Genomic DNA, 20,240 nt, shown 5'->3' with positions numbered 1-20,240 from the left:
AATCTACATTTCTAAAATCTACATTTACACTTACCTGTGAAGGCATATATACGAAAATATGTACATGACTGGGTGGCCATGTGACTAAGTGTGACTGGCAGTCTGTGTTTGCAGGATGCAGGTTTACGTGAGACAGAAAGGTTTCTGCTGTTTCTATCACACTTCCCCTAAGTAATCACTGGGAAATATATATGTTGGAAAACTGTATCTTTCATGCTTAAATATATCTCAGCATCTATAAATGAAACATGATATTGTGCCAACTGAGATGCTACACATTAACGTTGTTTATCATTGATAGAATTAAATAACCCATGCAAGGCCCTGGTAGCATTTCTTACAATTTTATTTAACACTGTTTTGGCCAAGCAGCACTTGGCAAACACACATACACACTGTGGCTTACTGTAACAAATGCACGATTTGTAGGACATAATACACAACACAAGAAAAGTATAACAAAAGAGTGTCATCTAAAAATTCCAAGTGACCCCCGTCTTTCTTTGGGGCTCATCTTATTCCCCTTCCTTCCCCAAACCTGATGAAAACCCATCCCTTCACACTTCCCTAGGAGGTCTCTGCATTCGTGCTAAAGACAGATAAAGTGGAGGGTGAGGATTTGAGGTAGGGGAAGAGATAACACTCCAAGACCTGGTCTCTGGAATGTGTCTACTCCTCCCCAGTCTGTCAGAGACAGGCCCAAGCCCCAGCATGTGTTAAAACTGAGAGACCAAAGAAAGCATTTTTTTATAGGTTCTGCAGACCCTCAACATTGACTGACATAGTTACTCATTCAGAAGGAGGAAAAGGAGCTTTGTACTTATCAGATTGGTAAATCCTTCATTAAAATATTCATATAAATAGTTCCTTGCTTTTATTTATTTTCTCTTTTTTTTTTTTTTTTTTTTTTGAGATGGGGTCTCACTCTGTCACCCAAGCTGGAAGGCAGTGAGTGGCATGGTTCTCAGCTCACTGCAACCTTTGCCTCCCGGACTCAAGTGACCTCCCACCTCAGCCTCTCGCCTACTTTTCTTTCTTATGGGGAAACTATATCCTTCCCGGAGCCTAAATGCGAACAACCTTGCACACAGTTACAGGCTTGCCAGCTCACCTTTCAAAATGTGTGCTGGTCAATGGACTAGAATGTTAGCTAAATTATGAATGGCCTGAGGGAAAAGAAAAACTAAGAGCTGGGAAGCTGGGGTCTTCATCTACACAACCAAACTTGAACATGAGCAAGATGGTAGGACCACCAATAACCATCCTGCAAGCTGAAAATGCAAAGTGCTTCCTTCCTTACCAGCCACTGGGCAGTGAAAAAAAATCACATTTAGTCCCCTGAATAGATGGCACTTGCAGATCTTTTCAAACTTGCCAAGGACTTCATCTCCCAAGACTCAGGCCAAGATCCCACAGGGAACCTCAAAGCTCTGTTCCCTAGGATCTGTATTTTTGTTTTTGTTTTTTAAAATTTTTTTTAAGTTTTTATTTTTGGAGATGAGGTCTCACTATGTTGGCCAGGCTGGTCTGGAACTCCTAGCCTCAAGCAATCCTCCCATCTTGATCTCCCAAAGTGCTGGGATTACAGGCCTGAGCCAAGGTGCCCAGCCCCTAGGATCCGTTTTTAACCATCCCTGGGCTTCATTTTGGCACAGCAGTACCAAGATTGAGACAAGAAACTCTTCCCTATGCTTGCTTTCCTATGTTCTAAGTTTCTCTCGCTACTTTTTCTCCTATGGAGACCCCTTAGGACTGTAAAATAAAGGAGGCCAAGTCCAATTTAAACAGCAATTGGACTTAACTCCACCCCTGTGCCCCAAATCCTCTGCCACTAGCAATGAAGCAGTCATCAGAACTGTCTTTTTAGACAGCCCCCGGCCCCTCTCCAAGGACCAGCAGGGCTATCAGCCAACCTGTTTGGGGGACAGCTGAATGTCAACACCAGAAAGTATTGTATCATCTTCGCACCGCTGGAGTCAGGAAGTGGGCTCTCCAGAGCCTGGTGCCAGGGCCTGTCTCCTGAGTGAATACAGAAGGAAAAAAAGTTTCCTAACATTTGGATTCAAAGTGAGAACGGTGAATAGCACCCATCATCACTGTGCGTGCAACCCCAACAAACAGGCGTGCGCGCGCGCGCGCACACACACACACACACACACGCACACACACACACACACCACACACACACACACACCCACCCTGTCCATGCAGACAAAATCATGAATCATCTCCATGGCTGAACGTTTTAGCGTTCAGTAATATTCTCAGAGGCCCAAGGTTTTCAGCCAAATCCCAGGTCTGTGCACAAGGACACTGCATAAATCCCTCCCCTTATGAAAGGCCAGTCTGAGCAGATGGGACCACTCTTAAGTAAACTGTAGAGCCCTCCCTTCATCCATCTCGGAAGGAGCAGCGGGGGGGGCTGGCCCTCTCAGCCCCGAGAGCAGAGAGCGGCAGAAGCTGTTAATTCTTGAGGCTAATGTTCACATCTCCAACTTATCTCTCCGAGGGGAAGTGTCCATTTGACCACACGATCCTCCCTCCCCTCCCCTCCCCTCCCCCAAGGGGAAATCAAATCTTGAAGTGAGACCGGAGGAGCTGCTGCGGAACGTGAGCACGGGAGAGCTGGTGGGGGTAGGAGGCGGTGAGGGGCCGAAAGGCTCCTCAAACCCAGTTTCTTTCCATGCTAAGGCTAGGGAAATAACCTCATGGCAACTACACTTTCCGATAACCCGCCTCATTAATATTTATTAAACAAAAGATTTTTTTAAAGAAGAAAGGGCCAGATAATTAAACACTCAGCGGAGGTAGATGGCATCAGTTGGGCTTCCTCCACCCTGTTCTCGGTGTGGCCCCCACCCGCAGCCTAAGCCGAATGTGTACCTTGTACCATCAACCTCCCCAGCCCCTGCTCATCTCCCCAGGTGTGTCAGGAAGACACAAGGCAGGTGGAAGGAGAAAGAGACAGACTCGGGCACCCCAGGTGCTCACCAGGAAATGCACAGACTGTGAAATTATACCAGGGCTGGACAACTTACCACCACACTGGAACCCTTGGGGTACTGAAATAATTAACTTGCTAATCAGCTACACCTTGCTCTTTCTTTCTTCCTGGAAAAAAACAATTGCAAATCGCCTTCCCATCAGGTTCCCATGTCAGTCACTTGGAGACCAACAATGCTTTTGAAGAAATACACTCTCTGCCGCCATGTAGACTGAAATGGGTCATACCAAGTCAGGCCTCCTCCTCCCCAACCCTTCCCACTAGGCCTCAGGGGGGCACACAGGGTCATACCAAGTCAGGCCTCCTCCTCCCCAACCCTTCCCACTAGGCCTCAGGGGGCACACAGAGACACAATGTTTATGGAGATGCAGGGGTTTTTTTTTTTTTCCGTCCACGGCACAGAGCTTTTCCATCTCCGTTAAGCTTTCTTGCTTTCAGCCCCCTATTTAGCCTGCTTGCTGGCACTAAACAGCCAAGATCCATGTGAAGAAAAGAGGATTGATTAGAATCGTAATCATGATCCCTGGCATTCGTCCGGTGTTAGTGTTCACAAAGTGTTTTCACACATTATCTCATTCGGTCAGAGGAGGTCGAAGCTGGAAGGGACCTCAGTAATCATTTAGCCGAATCCCCTCATGTTACAGATGGGAAAACTGAGGCCCGGAAAGGCTAAATGTCTTCCCCAATGGCCAGGGACAGTGTAGCCAAGTCTCCAAGCTCCTTGTCTAGGAATCTGTGCTGCTTCCAACCCTCTGAAAAGAAAGAGCATGGTCACGTTTTTGCTCCACAGTAGATATTAAACAAGTAGATATTAATCCAAAAATGAGAAGAGTGGGACATGAGAATGAATAAAAGCAACTCCTGTAAGAAATGGCTTGGGTGGGGTTGGGGGGGGCGGCTGGAAGTGGGGAAGACAATTAGTCTAAGTCCTGAATGGAACATGTTAATTAGCAAAGTTCCCCCTCTTTTTGTCCCCCTTCATCTCTCCACTTCTCTCCAGGTTTAAAAATATGAACATTATGCAGCTTGGAATCTAAGGCTTAATTCAGCTGCAGGTCCCGGGAGGAGAGGGAGTCTTTTCTTGGCTTCAGATCTGGCACCTACGCTCCCAAGGGTTGGCAGCATGACGGGCTTGTGTGTGCCTCTGTGTCCACTCAAGACATTGGATTTAGCAGTGAAAACCAGGCATCTTGACCCTTTCACAGATCAGATGATTTGCAAATTAATGGCTCTTTTCCGCCAAGGCTCTGAGGAGGTTAAAAAATATTTCTGGTGAAGGGGGGTGGAAAAATATAAAACGGGGAAAGGAAAGGAAACTGACATTGGATTTTGTGTCAGGAAAATACTTCCCTGTGAATGGCGCTTGTGTGCGTGGACATGGGTCTCTGCATTTCCATGGGGCTGTCGTGCCCCTGTTGCCCGAGCCTGTTGGAAGGTAAGCGGTTCCTTTGTGTGTTCGTTTATTACTAAGCCCAACTCTTTTCCCTCTAAAACTCCTTCTTCTCCCTGTTGAGCTGACCATGCTTCTGGATTTATGAAGAGAGATGTTTTAGCAGAAATCCCCCAGAGTGTCCCATCAGCCCTAAATCCCAGGCCCGCTCACCCCCCCAAGACCCCATGACACAAAGCATGCCAACACGGCTTCCTCTTGCCTATGCATTAGCCATCCATTGTGGCAACCTGACATCTCTCACACATAAAACCGTAAGAGAGAAATAAAATATCTGTCTCTTGGCGAAAATAAAGCTTTGCCTCCCTCCTGATGTATAGGATATAAAATAAAGCCTCGGCTCCAATAGTGGGTTTTCCTTATGCCGGAGTTGCCTTTGCACACACGGAAACAATGAAGACGGATGGTTTGGGATGAGGCCCAGCCTCCTGGGGCCACCTTCACCCTCTTTTATTATAGTCTCTCCCCCGTCCCTGCCTTTTTCTTTCTTCTTCACTTTCTTTCCTTTCTGGGTTGGATTTACCTTTTATATGCCCTTCTCTTTCTTTCCCCTGGAACTTTATTTCTCCTGCTCACTTTCTTTCTAAAGCTTGACAGAGATGGTGGGAAAGGAGCCAAGTTTCTCACCTTCCCAAACATGCCTGCCACCTCTCCTCGCCTCCCCATCTCCGATCCCCAGCTCTCTCTGGACCACCAGCCCCTCTGACTCATTTTGCTGCTACTGCTTTGAGATTTACTTTGGTCAAATGTACAAATGTTCCCAAGAGACAATTAAAATTGTGTTTAGTGGTGGGGGGGTGGATTTTTTTCTAGGGAGCTGCCCTTCCTCCCTCCTTTTTCTGTCTGGGCTGGGTGGTTTATAGATCTCAGCATTTCTTTATTTAGCCTCTAAGGAGGCCAACAGAGCAAAGCTGCCACCTCACAGGGGTGAGAGTTGACATTCACCTCCCAAACCCAAGCCTCAAAGCTGCATTACCAGACAGACTGTAGGCGTTGGACCCCTTCCAGCCAACTCAGCTACCAAGAGGACCATCAAGTCCCAGACCAGTCCCCTGCCTCTTCTCCCCAGTCTGAGAACTGAGGGTGCTGTGAGGGAACATAGGGGGCTTCCCCATGCTCACACAGAGAGACCAGAACTGTCACCCTCACAGTCACAGAGACATGACCACCTTCCTGCCTCTCACACACTTGGCGCTGCTTCCCACAGTGCACAGAGCCCACCTTTCCCTCCTTTGTCCCTAGAGGCCTCTCTCTTGCCTGGTGGCAACTGCGCCCCTCTGCGCCTCTGTGTCTCTCAACCCAAGTCTGAGGAGGGTTGTCTCTGGAAGCCTCTCCCCATCCTTGCCCTGACCTCCCACCGCTCTCTCCTTCCATCCAACCCCAGACTGCTTCTCAGCCCATTCAAAACCTCACTTGCCCTAGGGGACTGCAGGACACCGCCCAGGTCCTTGGAAGAGTTAGTACTGCCTGAAAGAAGGGGGTGCAGGGTCTGGGCCCCTGGGGGAACAACATGGGAGGGGGAGCTGGTATTGCAGGGGGGTAAGAAATGTCCCGGGGACAGGGGTGGCTTTCAGCCTCTGAAACTGATCTCCCCAGGTGGAGGGCGGTAGAAGGGCTTCAGTGTGTGTGACCACATCACCCTAATCTGAGGAGATCCTTATTAATGCTGCCCAAAACCTGGAGGGGGAAGGAAGGCAGCAACATCTATGGAACTCTGCCCAAAAGTGGAGGTGGGGGCAGGGCTTAGAGCTGCCAAGTCCAGAAAAAACTCAATCCCAGTCCCAAAGGTCGTTAGCTTTGGGGTTCTCTCTCTCTGTCTCCCCCTACTTGATGTCTCTCCAGATATCGGCAGTGACCACCGCCATTAGGTAAGGGGAGAGAGTCAATTAGTGAGAGGATTAATTACTGTGACGCACGAGCCCCGTTTGTCTTCCTTACTGGGTGTGACTGTGTTCAGACAGAGGAACACGGGCACGCACCCAAATACACATTGTTGTCACGCCGTCTTAGACGTTTTATTTATTTGTTGGATTTCTGCCCAGAGCCGCTTTTCCACGGGCGCAGAGTCTCCCACCAAACACGCTGCCTCCTTCTCTCAGCACGCACTCGCCTGTCCCAAAGCCGTACACCCCCAGACCCGCGGGACGCCCCCTCCGTGCCTGCAGGGCCGTCGGCTCCGCGCCGGGACCCGCGGCCTTCTTCGTGGCTGGGTCTCTCTCTGGGTCTCTTTTCTCTTTTCCTCCACTTCTCCCCGTATTTCCCCGACAGATCTTTCCTTCCTTTATCCCCGCCTGCTTTTCCGCACTCCGTCTCATCTTTTCTCTGGTTTTCTGCCTTTATTTTCTTTTCCTGTCCCTCTCTCCTCACTTCTGCCTCTATCTCTCTTTTCTGTTCTTCAGCTCAGCGTCTCCCTCCCAAGATTATCCACGTCCTGTCTTTGCTCCGCGGCGCGGAGCTGACTCGCAACTGGGATCTCCACGCTTGACCTTGCTGTTCCACCCGCTCCCTGCCCCCCCCCCCCACGCCCCTGCCCCATGCCCAGGGTCCCTCCAGCGCTCGTGGGAAGCCGGAGTTGTTTAGCCAGGCCAGGCGCACACCGTGACGCCCCGGCCTGCCGGATGCTGCCCTTTCCTGGCCCTGCGGTCCCTGCTCCCCTTTAACCAGCCCAAGCCCCCCTTGGTTTAAAACATGGCCAGGCGCAAAGGGCACACTGGAGCAAGGTGCCAAGCTCCCCACCCAACTTCTCACCTTAAATAGTGCGCTGACCTAGGGATCTCGGACAAGCCTCCTAAATTGGGCTTCCTGGCCGGGAAAGTGGAGATAGTACCCTTCTCTTCCACCCTCCACCACCCGCTTGCTATACGGTTCAGGGGAGACAGTGATACAAGCTGTAAAGTACTGCACACGAGTAGATCACTTCCATGAGACAGTGATGGGTGAGATTAAGGCAATTTGAGTCCGGAGAGAACTAGACGGGAAGGAGAGGCGGGAGACCTTGGCGCTCAGATCCGAGCGACCTTATCCACGCAGTTCCCTGCGTGGCATTACCGCGGCCTCACCGAGTCTGGGCGGAGTTTGCGTGGCCTCTGAGACCGGCAGAGTCCAGGGGTGCTCCGGGCTGGCTATTTCCTCCCTCCTCCGGGATGGGTGTAGCAGGGTGTGTACTCCGCATGGGGTAACCTCCTAGAGCTGGCTACGTCCCAGGCGCCTCCTTTCACGGCCTTATCACTCTTTTCTGCTCCTTGGGCTGTTCTGGAGCCGAAGAGAGAGGAGGGAAGTGGCCAGGGGCGGCCATCATCCTCGGGATCAATAGCAGCCGAGAGTGACTGGGCAGGCTCTGTCCGTGGGCCGAGCGTCATTCTGGAACCTGGAGGGGGCGGGGGCGGGGGAAGGAAGGGAAGTGGAAGTTTGAGAGGGGCACCTTCAGGCTCCCCAAACTGCATGGCAGCTGGGGAGGGCTGACAGAACCCTCTCCAACCCGGGTTCTGACCAGGGTCCCTCTGGGGCTGATCGTCAAGGAGCTTCTCAAGAAAAGAAACCTGGACTGTGAAAGTCACCTCCTAGGCCCTCTGGGGCCGTATCCAGGGGTGCCTGGGAGGAGGGTGGAAAGGATTCTTCAGTCACCGAGCTATCGGCGAAAATGATCCCCGCGGACCCTGGTCCAGAATGTACAGGTCCTGGGCGGTGTAAGTGGCTGTGGGTCTGTGGAGGACGTTGGGTAGGAAAGCGCTTGCGTAGTTGAGGATGCAGACAATAAATGTGGCCGGGAGGGTGAGGAGGGAAGGTTGGTGCTCTTGGCTGAACGGACAGTGGCTTAAATGCAGAGCTGAGCTGAGCGGCTTCGGAGATGGCGAATTTAGAAAGCCTGGTCAGTTTTCTCTCCATGTCCCTGCGACCGATTGTGTTTTAAAACAAAAGCTCAATGGAAACGAAAACAAAACAAAACCCACCATTAGTCTAATGTGCTGTCCCCGTGGAGGAGTTAAATCTGGACTCCAAACCTAGAATCTGGAGCCAAGAGGCACACTTTGAGTTGCGCTCCCGGCCCCCCTTGCAGAGACGCCAGGGTTGGCTCCTGCGGACCTGTTTACTGAGCCATCTGGACACCAGGACGAGCGGAGCCTGACGCCCTAGAGCAAGCGTCCTGTCCTCACCCTCAACTCCCCTGCCTCGCTGGTCCGTCTGTGGGGAGGGGCCTTCTTTCCCCTATACCTAGGTCCCATGGTTCTTGCACCCCCAAATGGATGGAGCAACCTCCTCCTGCCCACCGAAGGGAGGTGACAGGCCTTGGGTTGGGGAAGGGCGGGCAACTAGGTCCAGCTGTCGTCCGGTAGGTCCCACTGACCGCCGCACACTCCACCGTGACCCCTCTGCTTTGCATGAGAAGAAGCCCAGCTGGGACGGGGGCGGAGGCGAGCCACCCGGGACTGGGGCCACTATAGATTCCAGAAAGGCGCGATTGGGTCGAGGGTGCTGGCGGCGAGAACCCGGACAGCTGCGGGGAGGGGAGGAGTGTGAGGACAGCAAGGCTGGACTGGCCCCCTCCCCGCAGGCTTCACGCAGCGCAACAAGCTGGGAGGCGCCTGGGGGTCCGGGCGGAAGAAGTGGGGACCCCGTGCCACACGCTCTTGGCGCTTCCGGGGGTGCCAGAATCCTACCGAGTACCTGTTGTCTCCCGCCGGGAAGTGCCGGGTCCGCAGGAGGAGCGCGAAGCCGGGTCCGCAGGAGGAGCGCGAAGCCGAGTCCGAGCCCGCGGAGCCCGCCCCCTAGATCGCAGAATCGCCTTCTCCATCCTCTGCCCTGCCCCGCGTCGGGGTCTGGGAGCGACCGGCGGAGGCCGGCGGCGGGCGGGAGCTGACTAGTCCCCTACGCTCCTCCGGCCCGCAGCGGGGAGCCCACATGTGTATGTGCAAGAAGGTGTGGAGAATGCGTTAGGGTCCCGGCACCCAGGGGTCAGGGCAGAACGCCAACGAGTCGCACTGCGGGTCTCCGCGGCTTCGGTTTCCATGACATGGTGACGCCGGCGGCAAGGCGGGGGCTGCCTGTGGGCCTCGAGGTTGCTGGGCGGTGCGGGCGGAGTCAGCAAAGGGGCGTTGGCAGAGCCCTAAAACCCCACGGTTCCACGGAGCGCAAGCCAGATTCGCTGTAGCAGCTTCCCCGTTCGTCCGAAGAGGGTATTCCATCTGCACAGCAGGATTCCCTGCCAGCCCAGGTTCACTGCGACTCCGCTTCCCCTAGCATTTCCCCCGTTTCAGCTTCCGGCTGGTCTGCGCATCGCGAGTGGGGTCCAAAGGCCAATTCCACAATACCAGCCAGCTCCGGAGGGACGCCCACCATCACTGCCTTCCATGCTCGGGCCAAATGAGCCTTCCTAGCACCCCCTCCCCCGAAGCACAAAAACGGGGAGCAAAAGTGGGACCGCCCAGCCCAACCACCTTCAGACTCCACTTCAGGAGAAATCCTGGTTAAGCCGACCCAGAACAGGTGTGGTCGAAACGGAATTTAGGGTTTGACTTGAGTGCTCCGAAAAACTAGAGTAACTCTTCCAGGCGAAGGCACTCTAGACCAGGATCTGTCCCCCACGTGTGGGCAAATGCGCCCCTGGGGGCGGCGGTCCCGAGTTCCTAGCCAGAGCGGGATTAGGGAGTTACGGGTTCCCTGAGGTGTGAACTATGGAGGGTGTGGTCTGCTGTTGTCTGGGGAAGCCGGTGCCAACCCGAAGCCTGGACAGGGGAGGACTGGAATCCCTGTACACGCTGCCCATACACTGCCCGCCCATCTACTGCAGCCTCTTCGTGGCGTCCCGGCACCCCCCTCCTCCTTCCCTCTTCCCAACGCCACGACCACGACCCCCAGCCGCCGTTGGAGCCCTCGGTTTCCCGCCTAGTCGTTTGTTTTTGTACGTAAAAGGTGTCTCCGGATCACAGTTTTCTCAGAACTTTCCCGCCAGGGTTGCAACTCCTCACCCGAGGCGCTTCCCGGTCCACTCCTTCCCCCGCGCCGGCGCCGCGCCTCCGGTCTCCCCGCCCCCATCAGGAAACCGCCCGAATCAACTTTGCGAGAGTGCTCTGCGGGAGACAGACACTCAGCTCGCCCAAGACCCGGACCCTGTGGACTTTGGATGGATTGGGGGAGGGGGCACTGAAAGAGGGACGGGAGGAGGGAGATTCTGCTGCTAAGAGCCCCCTCCCCCTCCAAAGATGTGCGCTGCGCTTGGGACAAACTTCCAGGTCAAGAAAGTACGGGGGGACAATGCCAACAGCCGCTGAATTGCAAAGCCCAGCAGTGCAGCGGAGCCGCCTGGGATTCCGGACCCGGCTGCACCCCAACCTTCCACAAGGCTCGGTCTTGGACTACCCCCACTCTACAGCAGAACTCTGGCCTCCGCCTGCGCCTATTCCCTCTCTCTCTCTGTCCCTCCCATCGAAACCCACGCCTTACCGGAACAGGAGGGGGCCCAGGCACGGTGCTGCCCGCCGTCCGCGCCGCGCGGGGCCGCGGGTGCCGCCGCCACTGATCCTCTAAACGCGGTCTCCCCGCACTCTCCCGGGCCGGGGGATGCAGAATGGTTTACAGAGGGACCGCGAGGCGCTGATTGGTCGCAGGCCGCAGTGACGTCGGCGGGCGCTGCATTAAGGCGAGGGGGCTTCCAGAGCTCAGCCAACAGCCAGGAGCAGTGACCAAGCCGCCGGAGCTGGGGAGAGACGCACCGGGGCGGCGACTGGGCCAGGAGACCAGGGACTGAGGGACGCGCCCGGGGAGGGCCAGCAACGAGCCGCGGCCCGGGCGGCGACAGCGGCGGTCCGCGCCGAGCCGTTCCAGCCGCCGGCCTACTGTAGCCGCTGCGCCAGGACATTTTTTTTTTAAAGCTCTCCAAGCTGCCCCCCTCCTCCCCGACTCCTCCCGCTGCAAAAGAAAAACAAAAAAAAAGGAAGGAGGCTAGAAAGGAAACCCAGATTTGCCACCACAACGAAAAAAAGAAGGGGAAAAGGAAAAGGAGAGAAAGTCGAGCGACTGTGGGGTTAGACGGAGGCAGACAGAGCGTGGGCCGAGCGATGCGAGGCTGTGCGCCCAGGCGGCCGCGAGTTGTGACTGGAGCCACGATGCACGGCCAGGCGCGGTGAGAAGCCAGCCCGTAGTGCCTCCCGAAGGAGCCCGGGCGCAGGGAGGGTCGCCCTGAGGACACGGAGGCCGCCAGGCAGGCCAAGGGCCGAGGTGACTGGGCTGGGGCGGTAGGGAAGGAGCGAGTGCGCCTGGCTGCCTCCGCCCGGAGTTGTCCCTCTCTGTTTTCGATTGACACAAACACTTCTCCAAAAGCGGGGAAACCTAAGCAACAACAGCAATCAACACCAAGATCTTCCTCCTACCCTCCCCTCTTTCCCTTCTCCCGCGGTCGGCCCTCGCCCCCTCCCCCAGGCCCAGCGCCGGCGCTCGGCGCGTCCAGACCCGCAGCGCGATGCTGGCAGTTTAGGATCCAAAGCTTCTCTGCTCCTTTTGTTCTTTCCTTCCCTTTTTTTAAAAAGAGGGGGAAAATCCCAGTGGTGGGCAGCCTGGCACGCACACACTCGCCCTCATACACCGACAAAAGCAGATGCACTTTGACTTCTGACAGCTCTACCTCAAGCCCCAGAGAACTCAGCGGCGCTTTCCTCGCAACTCGAGCTCGGCGAGTCGTCGTCTTCTTCTTCTTCTCCGTTTTTATTTATTTATTTCCGTTCCCGCCGCCGTTCTCACTGACCTTCACTCCTCCTCGGGCTCTGAGCAGAAGGGTCGCATTCTCTCCCGCCTGAGACTTCTTTTCCTCGCCCCAGGAGCTCAGGCGGCGCCGCTCCAGCCCGGGGCCCCGGGACTCCCCGGCTGCACACTTCACTGAGACGCCCCCAGGCCCCGATCAGCCTCGTTTCCTCCACCCTACTTTGATTTCCTGGTGCGAGTTGTGGCTTGCACGGCCGAGTGTGTGTCCTCTTTTTGGAGAGACTGGGGAGCTCGTGCCGGTTGTCTTCAGGAGTCATCCCCTGGGCTCTACTTTGCCCCTCTCTCTCTGGGCCTCATCAGACCAAACCAAAGACCATGGTTCACTGTGCCGGCTGCAAAAGGCCCATCCTGGACCGCTTTCTCTTGAACGTGCTGGACAGGGCCTGGCACGTCAAGTGCGTCCAGTGCTGTGAATGTAAATGCAACCTGACCGAGAAGTGCTTCTCCAGGGAAGGCAAACTCTACTGCAAGAACGACTTCTTCCGGTGAGTACTTTCCTCCCACGCCTCTGCCGCTCCCTCCCCGCGGGCCCTTCCCGGCCAGCTTCGGATCAGAGGTTAGCGTGGCCTCGCTGCCCAGTTAGGAACTGCTTCTAGAGAGGGCAGCCAAGTCCCGCGGGCGCCCGCCTCTCCGCCAGCTGGCGCGCTGGGAGCCCGGGACGCGGCCCTGCTTGCATCCTGGAAACTATGGGTCTGGGTTTGGCTGCATGTGCCTGGGAAGAAAGGATCTGAGCCTGACTCGGCCCAGAAGCCCTTTCAAGCTTGGAAGAGACAGGGCAGCCTCGGGCGTTGTAGCCCAGACTGCTGTCTTTCCCGGAGCCAAGCTCTGCAGCAACTGCATTCTCCAGGCCTTCGGGGTTGTTTGCCCTCCAGGCACAGCCCAGGCTCCCTCCCAGCCACTACCTTTTCCGACCCCGAGCGGTCTTGGCGGGAAGCTCCGAGCCTTTTGCGTAGAGTGTCTGGAAAGAACTCGGCCTTAAGGCCGATCCTGCACGCCCGGGGGTCTTCCCCAAACCCGGACATGCCTCCGAGTGCAGACCTGGGCAAACTGCTGCACTGTAGCCTGCGAAGTGCCCGGAGCTTTTTCCTGCTTCCCTGGCTGCCGAAGTTGTCTGGTGGTTCGGCTTCAGCCCCAGGCGACTCCGACTCCCACGGGCTCCGCTCAGTAGTCCTCCTAGGAAACTGCCAGCCACAGCCAGCAACCTCCTTGCTGAAACCTGGGGGAAAGCCAAGACCTCTAGCTTGCTGGTGGAGAGACTTCTCCCTACCCCCCTTATCCGTTTAGCATTTTAATTATATTATCGTACACTCACAATTTCGCCGCTCCATCCACACAAACACAGAAGTCAACAGAGAAGAACGGGCACAAATGCGAATTGTAATTCCACCCTACGGATGTGAAATCTCGCAATTTACTCGGCTGACTTGGTCTCTGCTTTTCTGAGTTTGTGGTCATAGTTCAAACCAGGGAGCAGGAGGAAGAGGGATTCAAAGCCACTCAGAGGGCCAAGACGCGCTGTCCCCAATGCCGCTCCAGGACTCGTGCCTGGGGTTGGGTTGCGTGGAACCATGAAGCAAAGCTCCGTGCTCTCTGGTATTTCGGGAGAACGCGCAGGCTGAGCCTCTGAGCCTCCGCGGGCTGCCCGGTTTTCCTCAAGGACTGGATCATAGCGGGAGGGTGGCAAGCCGTACTCGTACCCGCTGCCAGTGGGTCCCTGAGCCTGGCTTCCACAACCCGCGGCAGAGCGCCCAGAGCCAGCTCCCGCAGCTCCCGCTTTTGCCAACCTGCCCCGCTTTAGGCAAGAGCGTGGCGGCGGCCCCGCTAAGGCTACGGGGGGGCTCTCCGCGGCTATGTTTGTTTACCAACAGCGGGACTAGACCTAGCCAACCCCACGCCTATGTGCGGGTCCTTTTGCGTTGAAGGAGAGAAAAGCGGCGCTCCGCGCACGTTTATATAGAGTTCTAATTATAATTCGACTTTTCTGAATCTAATCGGAAAATAAATGCCCCTGTTCCCCCAGCCCACACAGGTCACTGCCTTGCCACCTTCTTTAGACGATGCATCTTTCCTTTGGGATAACGCTGGGAGTGAGGCTGGGGCTTGGGGGATAGCTTGGGCCCCTGGCTCTAACCGCGTGTATCTCCTCCCTGACTCTTCCCTGGTGCCGCGCTCTCTCTCCTACTGCCTTCTCACCTGCTTAACCGGAATTCTGCCTCTCTTTATCTCTCTCTTCCCTTCTTTCTGTGCTCCATTCCTCCTCTCCTACTTCCTCCACTTTTTACATCTTCCCCCTCTCTCGCTGTCATCTTTCTCCTCGCCTGTCTCCCCTTGCCCCTGGCTGACCCATCCCCGCCCCCGCCCCCCACCCCCACCCCCACCCCCCGCAGGTGTTTCGGTACCAAATGCGCAGGCTGCGCGCAGGGCATCTCCCCTAGCGACCTGGTGCGGAGAGCGCGGAGCAAAGTGTTTCACCTGAACTGCTTCACCTGCATGATGTGTAACAAGCAGCTCTCCACTGGCGAGGAACTCTACATCATCGATGAGAATAAGTTCGTCTGCAAAGAGGATTACCTAAGTAACAGCAGTGTTGCCAAAGAGAACAGCCTTCACTCAGGTGAGGCCCCAATTCCTGGCTGGCTAGGTGCAAGCGGGTCCTGGGGGAGGAAGGCTCGCCAAGGCCCCGGCTCATCTGTCCCTTCCCTCTTCTCAGCCACCACGGGCAGTGACCCCAGTTTGTCTCCGGATTCCCAAGACCCGTCGCAGGACGATGCCAAGGACTCGGAGAGCGCCAACGTGTCGGACAAGGAAGGGGGTAGCAACGAGAATGACGACCAGAACCTGGGCGCCAAGCGGCGGGGACCGCGCACCACGATCAAAGCCAAGCAGCTGGAGACGCTGAAGGCCGCCTTCGCTGCTACACCCAAGCCCACCCGCCACATCCGCGAGCAGCTGGCGCAGGAGACCGGCCTCAACATGCGCGTCATTCAGGTCAGGCCCCGGCGCGCCTCTCCATCCCACAGAGGCCCACACTGCCACTTTGGGCATCCAGGCCGAGCCCGGGAGAGCCCTGAATCCAGAGAGAAGTGAGAGATGGAGTCCGGAGGCGGGGTGCCTAGACACATCCCGAGCCTGTGGGACCTATGAAATGCCTGATGCCTTCGAGCATCTAGAAAGTCCTCTTCCCAGCCCAACAGAGGTGATCGTGGCAGTGGAGGGGGAGGGACGGGAGTTCAGCCAGAGGCTGGAGGAGGATAACTGTTGAACACTCTGGAGAGAGTGGAGAGCCCTCTTTCTGCACATACCCCACCCCCACCTCGGGTTCGGAAGGGTCAGAGAAGTCTGTGTCCCCCAGAGTCAATCAGTCTCTCTGCCTTCTGCACAAAGTGAACTCTTCCTAAGTCTGCAACTCCAACTTTGTGATCGCTTGCTCCAATTAGACAAGCGCCAGATCAGGGACTTCCCCTTCAAAGAGAGGTGGTTCCGGCGGGAGTCAGCTCTGCTTCCAGCGGGTTGGAGTGAAATGGGGATGGGAGGCTACCTGGAGGCAGCTGGGCCTGTGGGCGGAAAGGAGGTGAGACTGCTGAAGCTCCAGGCCAGGGGCAGTCTCTGGCTCAGTGCTAGGTGTCCGGTTCACCGGTCCTGGATGCCCTGCGTGGGTGTGGGTGGATGTACCTGCCTGGGAGGCTGGCTGTGCATGTGCACACGTGTGCAACACGGAAGGCCCTGAGGCCTACAGGAGACTGTGAGAACCCGTGTGCATGAATGAGAAGTCGTGTGTCTGTGTCACTATTGGCAAGAAGCTGTGGATAAGTATGTTTGGCACTGTGAGATTGTGCATGGGTGTAGGAGACTGTAGGTTTTGGTATCACAGGCTGTTTCTGTGTCTCTGTCATGGTTGGGGGGAGGGTTGCTGCAAGAGACCGTGAAATGGAAACGCGGTGTGTGTCTGACATTATTTTGGAGAGGCGTAGTCTCTATGTGTGTACAGCCCCAGAGAAGCTGTAACTGTGATAGTGTGACTGTTAGAAAAACCCCAGCTATACCACAACTGTCCCCCCTCCAGACAGGGCGGCCTGTCCAGGTCCTCCTGTGGGATTCCTGCTCACCATTGGCTCAGGGTCCGCCCTGAGTGGTCCTAGTCAGAGATCGCACCGTCACCACTACCCTACACACACACACACACGCGCGCGCGCGCGCGCGGAGTCGGCTAGCCGGGCGGTGGAGGGGTGCTGGCTAGGCCCGGAGCACCCCGGGGTCGGGGGTAGAGTCTGGGTGGCCTCACCCCGCCGCCATATGCTGCAGGTCTGGTTCCAGAACCGGCGCTCCAAGGAGCGGAGGATGAAGCAGCTGAGCGCGCTGGGCGCCCGACGCCACGCCTTCTTCCGCAGTCCGCGCCGGATGCGGCCGCTGGTGGACCGCCTGGAGCCGGGCGAGCTCATCCCCAACGGCCCCTTCTCCTTCTACGGAGGTGGGTGCGCGCCGAATGGCTGGGCACGGCCAGGTCGGGGCGGGCTTCGTTGGAAGCGGGTGGCAGCGCGGGGGGGCACGCCTCGCTCTCTGTAAGCCACTGGAGAGTTGGGGCGAGTAGGGAGAAGGCTGGGAGTAAATCAAGGGGAGGCGGCGAGACCGAGGGCCCAATTCACGGCCCTGAATGACCGGGGTGGCTGGTAAGGGGCAGCTCCCGGGCTTGCGCCCAGCCTCCTCCCTGCACCCAGGCCCTCAAGGGCTCCCCGCGATCCGCGAGTTCCCCGCGTGGCCTTCCTCAGCCTGCCGAGGTCGCGTCTTCCCTCCCTTTCGGTCCCGCCGGCCCCTGGCCGGGCCCTGACGTCCTGCTCCCTCCCCGCCGCTCCGCAGATTACCAGAGCGAGTACTACGGGCCTGGGGGCAACTACGACTTCTTCCCGCAAGGCCCCCCGTCCTCGCAGGCCCAGACGCCAGTGGACCTACCCTTCGTGCCGTCATCTGGGCCGTCCGGGACGCCCCTGGGTGGCCTGGAGCACCCGCTGCCGGGCCACCACCCGTCGAGCGAGGCGCAGCGGTTCACCGACATCCTGGCGCACCCACCCGGGGACTCGCCTAGCCCCGAGCCCAGCCTGCCCGGGCCTCTGCACTCCATGTCGGCCGAGGTCTTCGGGCCCAGCCCGCCCTTCTCGTCGCTGTCGGTCAACGGTGGGGCGAGCTATGGAAACCACCTGTCCCACCCCCCCGAAATGAACGAGGCGGCCGTGTGGTAGCGGGGTCTCGCACGGTCTGCGGAGTTCGTGGTTGTACAGAAATGAACCTTTATTTAAGAAAAATAGAAAAAAGAAAAAAAAACATAAAAAGCAAGTCCCCACCCCCTTCCTCCAGCCTCGAGAACCATTCTCCTTCTGGGGAGACCGGATGGAAAAGGGGGACACGAAATAGGATCCAAATCGGCCTCGAGGTGGGACTGGGATCCGCGCACTGGCTGTCGACGTGCAGAACTGGGGCTCCCCAAAGGAAACGCAGACCTCTCCCCAACTCCCACCTGGACCCGGATCCGTAGACAGACCCCGCGGGCGTGTGCGCCTTGCAGGCGGGCGGCGAAAAGACGTCCAGGGCAGCCGCGGGTGCGCACAGCCATTGGCGATGCCAGGAGCCGTGGGGAGGGAGGCCGTGAGGACAGCCGGGTGAAGGAAGCGAAGCGGCCCAGGGCGCTCCCGGGCCAGCCAGGAGGGTTCTAGCTCTGGGATATCCCTTATTAGTGTTGTCTCAGAGTTCAACAACAGCGACAACAAACTCTTAAAGCTTCAGAAACGCCGACCTGCCGTGCATCAGGTGGGACTATATATATATTTTTTGTCTATCTGGATTTTTGGTTTTTGTTTTTGCCAAAATTGCAAAATTCTAAATGTAAAGCCCTCCATATCAACTCTTCTACCTTCGCAAAACTACACATACACACATACACACGTACACGGACACACTCGGTAGGATGGTCTCCAGCCAGACCGCTCAGTAAAATGACTTGAACATCAGCTGTACAAGAAAAGTATTCTACCTTCACACACAAAAAGTTAAAAAAAAAAAAAAGACTATTGAACTAAAAACAGTCAACTGTTTACGTATAATGTTAAATTCAGGAGTTCAGTGTTTTACTAATATATCCTGTTTTGAAACCTCTTGTTCGAAAACAAAATGTTTTGAGCAATCAACCAAAATTTTTCCTTTTCTTTTCCTGTAGATGTTCTGACAGATTTGCAGGGCTTTCGGCTCACTGTGCTAGTATGTAAAAAGGTGTTGTTTACACGAGGCAAAGAGAACACATGCTATTCAGACAGTTGCCAAATAGAATAATTATAGCACAAATACTGTAAAGGTGCCTGGCACCAGCAACCTGAGAAAGTGTTAAAAAAAAAAAAAAAAGTGTTACAAGGTTTAAAAAAAAAACATCTTTGCTAATTTTTTGTCCTGTTGAACATTCATGGAATTGTTAATATGACTTATATAGACCCACACAGGTTTTATTTTTGTGTCTTTAAAATAAAAGTCCAAAATATTTAAATTTTATGGTCAAATATGCAGTCAACAGCTGCTACTTTTTCTTTATATATTAAATTTCTCATATGTCTTTTATTGTTCTAATAAACCTAAGCTTGTGTGACCTCCAGTGCATATTAGACCATTCACTGTATGAAAGAAAACATGTTGAATAAATTTGTGAGTTTTTAATAAAAATAGAAAATCTGATGTTTAGATAATTGGTGTGTTATTTGATGTTTTCAAAGGGGAGCCCTGATGGGGAGCTGAATGGGTCCTCAGAAGCCAGGTGGAAAAGAGAGGCAGGATTGGGGTGATATATCTGTTTTTGCCTTGGCTGTGGCTGAAACCTTTTGCTAATGCCAGCCAAGCTTTTCTCTGTGGCTTCCTGCTGTTATTAGCTACAGATTTACATCCTGTGGATTTAACTGATACCGTTGAAGAGATGTTTGCTGATAAGTTAATATAGAATTTGAAATAGAAATCAAATCATGGCTAAAAAATGAGTGGTCTGGGTCTGTGATTAGGCATAAGATTCAAGGCATTCCCTCTTTCACTCTCCCTGCACGTGCAAAACTGGGCTTGTGAGTATCAGATACTCGTAATACATAGTTAGAGGTGGTCCTTTTCAGTTTCAATTCATTTCCTATAGATAATCCGGCTTTCTAATTTGGTAGTTTGAAAGATAATGTAAAGGCTTTCTAATTTGGTGGTTTGAAAGATAATGTAAAATGAATGTATAGTACAGCTAGAAATGAAATACTTTAATCCCTTTCACAGAACTGATATGAAATTGTTGTTTTATAGTATTTGTTACCTTCGAAGTTCCCCAGAAGGAAAACTATTTTGCCTGGCACAAGATACATATTAAGTTTCTCTGAAAGATGAACAAAAATAACTAATATCGAAATCAAATTTCAACTGAAAATGTTCTAAAAGTAGCTCGATTCTTTCCAGTCCTTCATTAGACTTGGAAGAAATTTGAATATTTTATCTACTATGAAATATTCTTGTGGATGTGTGTGTTTCAGTATCAGATGCTATTAGAGTTCTGGGATTTCTTTTCCATATCACCTAGATTTCACTCTGGATTATTTATTTCCTTATTTAAAAAGTCAAAGGTTTGACATTAAATGGTATATAATTTCCAGTGCTGTTTTCAAATGTTGTTAAGACACAGCCAAGTTTATCTTCCCTGCAGAGAAGGCTTTAAAATAAGCAATATTTCACTGCATCCATATGATGGCTTATCTAATGGGGGAGGAGGCTATCTGGGAGGAATCTGGCAGTGTTCTTTCAGAAATAAAAATGTAGGAAATACAGAGGAGACTTTTGAAACTCCCAGCCTCTGCATGCAGCACATTTCTTTATTCGCTTTATATGCAATCACTGGATCGGCTTGTTTTTACCTTTTTAGCATTTATACACATTAAATCCTAGCTAACTTATTCATTATAGCCTCTACTCCCTAGCCCCCTTTAAAGACATTCATTTAAATGAACTGCGTTCATTGGGAAGCTGCATTTTCCT

General features: G+C 54.3%; 1 protein-coding gene and 1 long non-coding RNA gene across 4 annotated transcripts; one reads left to right on the top strand and one right to left on the bottom strand.

The window, feature by feature from the left end:
- Positions 1 to 338: 338 nt before the first annotated feature.
- On the bottom strand, positions 339 to 10,985 carry LOC134738647 (uncharacterized). 2 transcript variants are annotated; one of them, XR_010124552.1, is made up of 3 exons: positions 10,896 to 10,985; positions 7,203 to 7,821; positions 339 to 4,429 (listed from the first exon to the last, which is right to left on the bottom strand). It is a non-coding gene; the product is annotated as an uncharacterized LOC134738647 (long non-coding RNA). The 2 variants fall into 2 exon arrangements; XR_010124553.1 differs by having other exon boundaries at positions 7,514 to 7,821.
- A 148-nt stretch (positions 10,986 to 11,133) lies between these two features.
- On the top strand, positions 11,134 to 18,926 carry LHX1 (LIM homeobox 1). 2 transcript variants are annotated; one of them, XM_063655686.1, is made up of 6 exons: positions 11,134 to 11,574; positions 12,067 to 12,694; positions 14,597 to 14,823; positions 14,920 to 15,197; positions 16,512 to 16,677; positions 17,064 to 18,921. In XM_063655686.1, the coding sequence occupies exons 2-6, from the start codon at positions 12,525 to 12,527 to the stop codon at positions 17,441 to 17,443; spliced, it is 1,221 nt and encodes a 406-aa protein (XP_063511756.1). In that variant the 5' UTR covers positions 11,134 to 11,574; positions 12,067 to 12,524; the 3' UTR covers positions 17,444 to 18,921. The 2 variants fall into 2 exon arrangements, with proteins under 2 accessions (XP_063511756.1, XP_054312886.1); XM_054456911.2 differs by having other exon boundaries at positions 11,134 to 12,694; positions 17,064 to 18,926.
- The last annotated feature ends 1,314 nt before the right edge of the window (positions 18,927 to 20,240 follow it).

This window comes from Pongo pygmaeus, chromosome 19, assembly GCF_028885625.2.
Source record: "Pongo pygmaeus isolate AG05252 chromosome 19, NHGRI_mPonPyg2-v2.0_pri, whole genome shotgun sequence".
NCBI lineage: Eukaryota > Metazoa > Chordata > Mammalia > Primates > Hominidae > Pongo > Pongo pygmaeus.
Note: the sequence above shows the minus strand (reverse complement) of the source record. Positions and strands in the feature narration are given on the sequence as shown.

Bases quoted from the DNA above. Each gene is read 5' to 3' on its own strand.
- LHX1 (XM_054456911.2), top strand. From the start codon at position 12,525: ATGGTTCACTGTGCCGGCTGCAAAAGGCCCATCCTGGACCGCTTTCTC. The intron at 14,824-14,919 runs GTGAGGCCCCAA...CCCTCTTCTCAG, and splicing joins AGAGAACAGCCTTCACTCAG to CCACCACGGGCAGTGACCCC. The intron at 16,678-17,063 runs GTGGGTGCGCGC...GCCGCTCCGCAG, and splicing joins CCCCTTCTCCTTCTACGGAG to ATTACCAGAGCGAGTACTAC.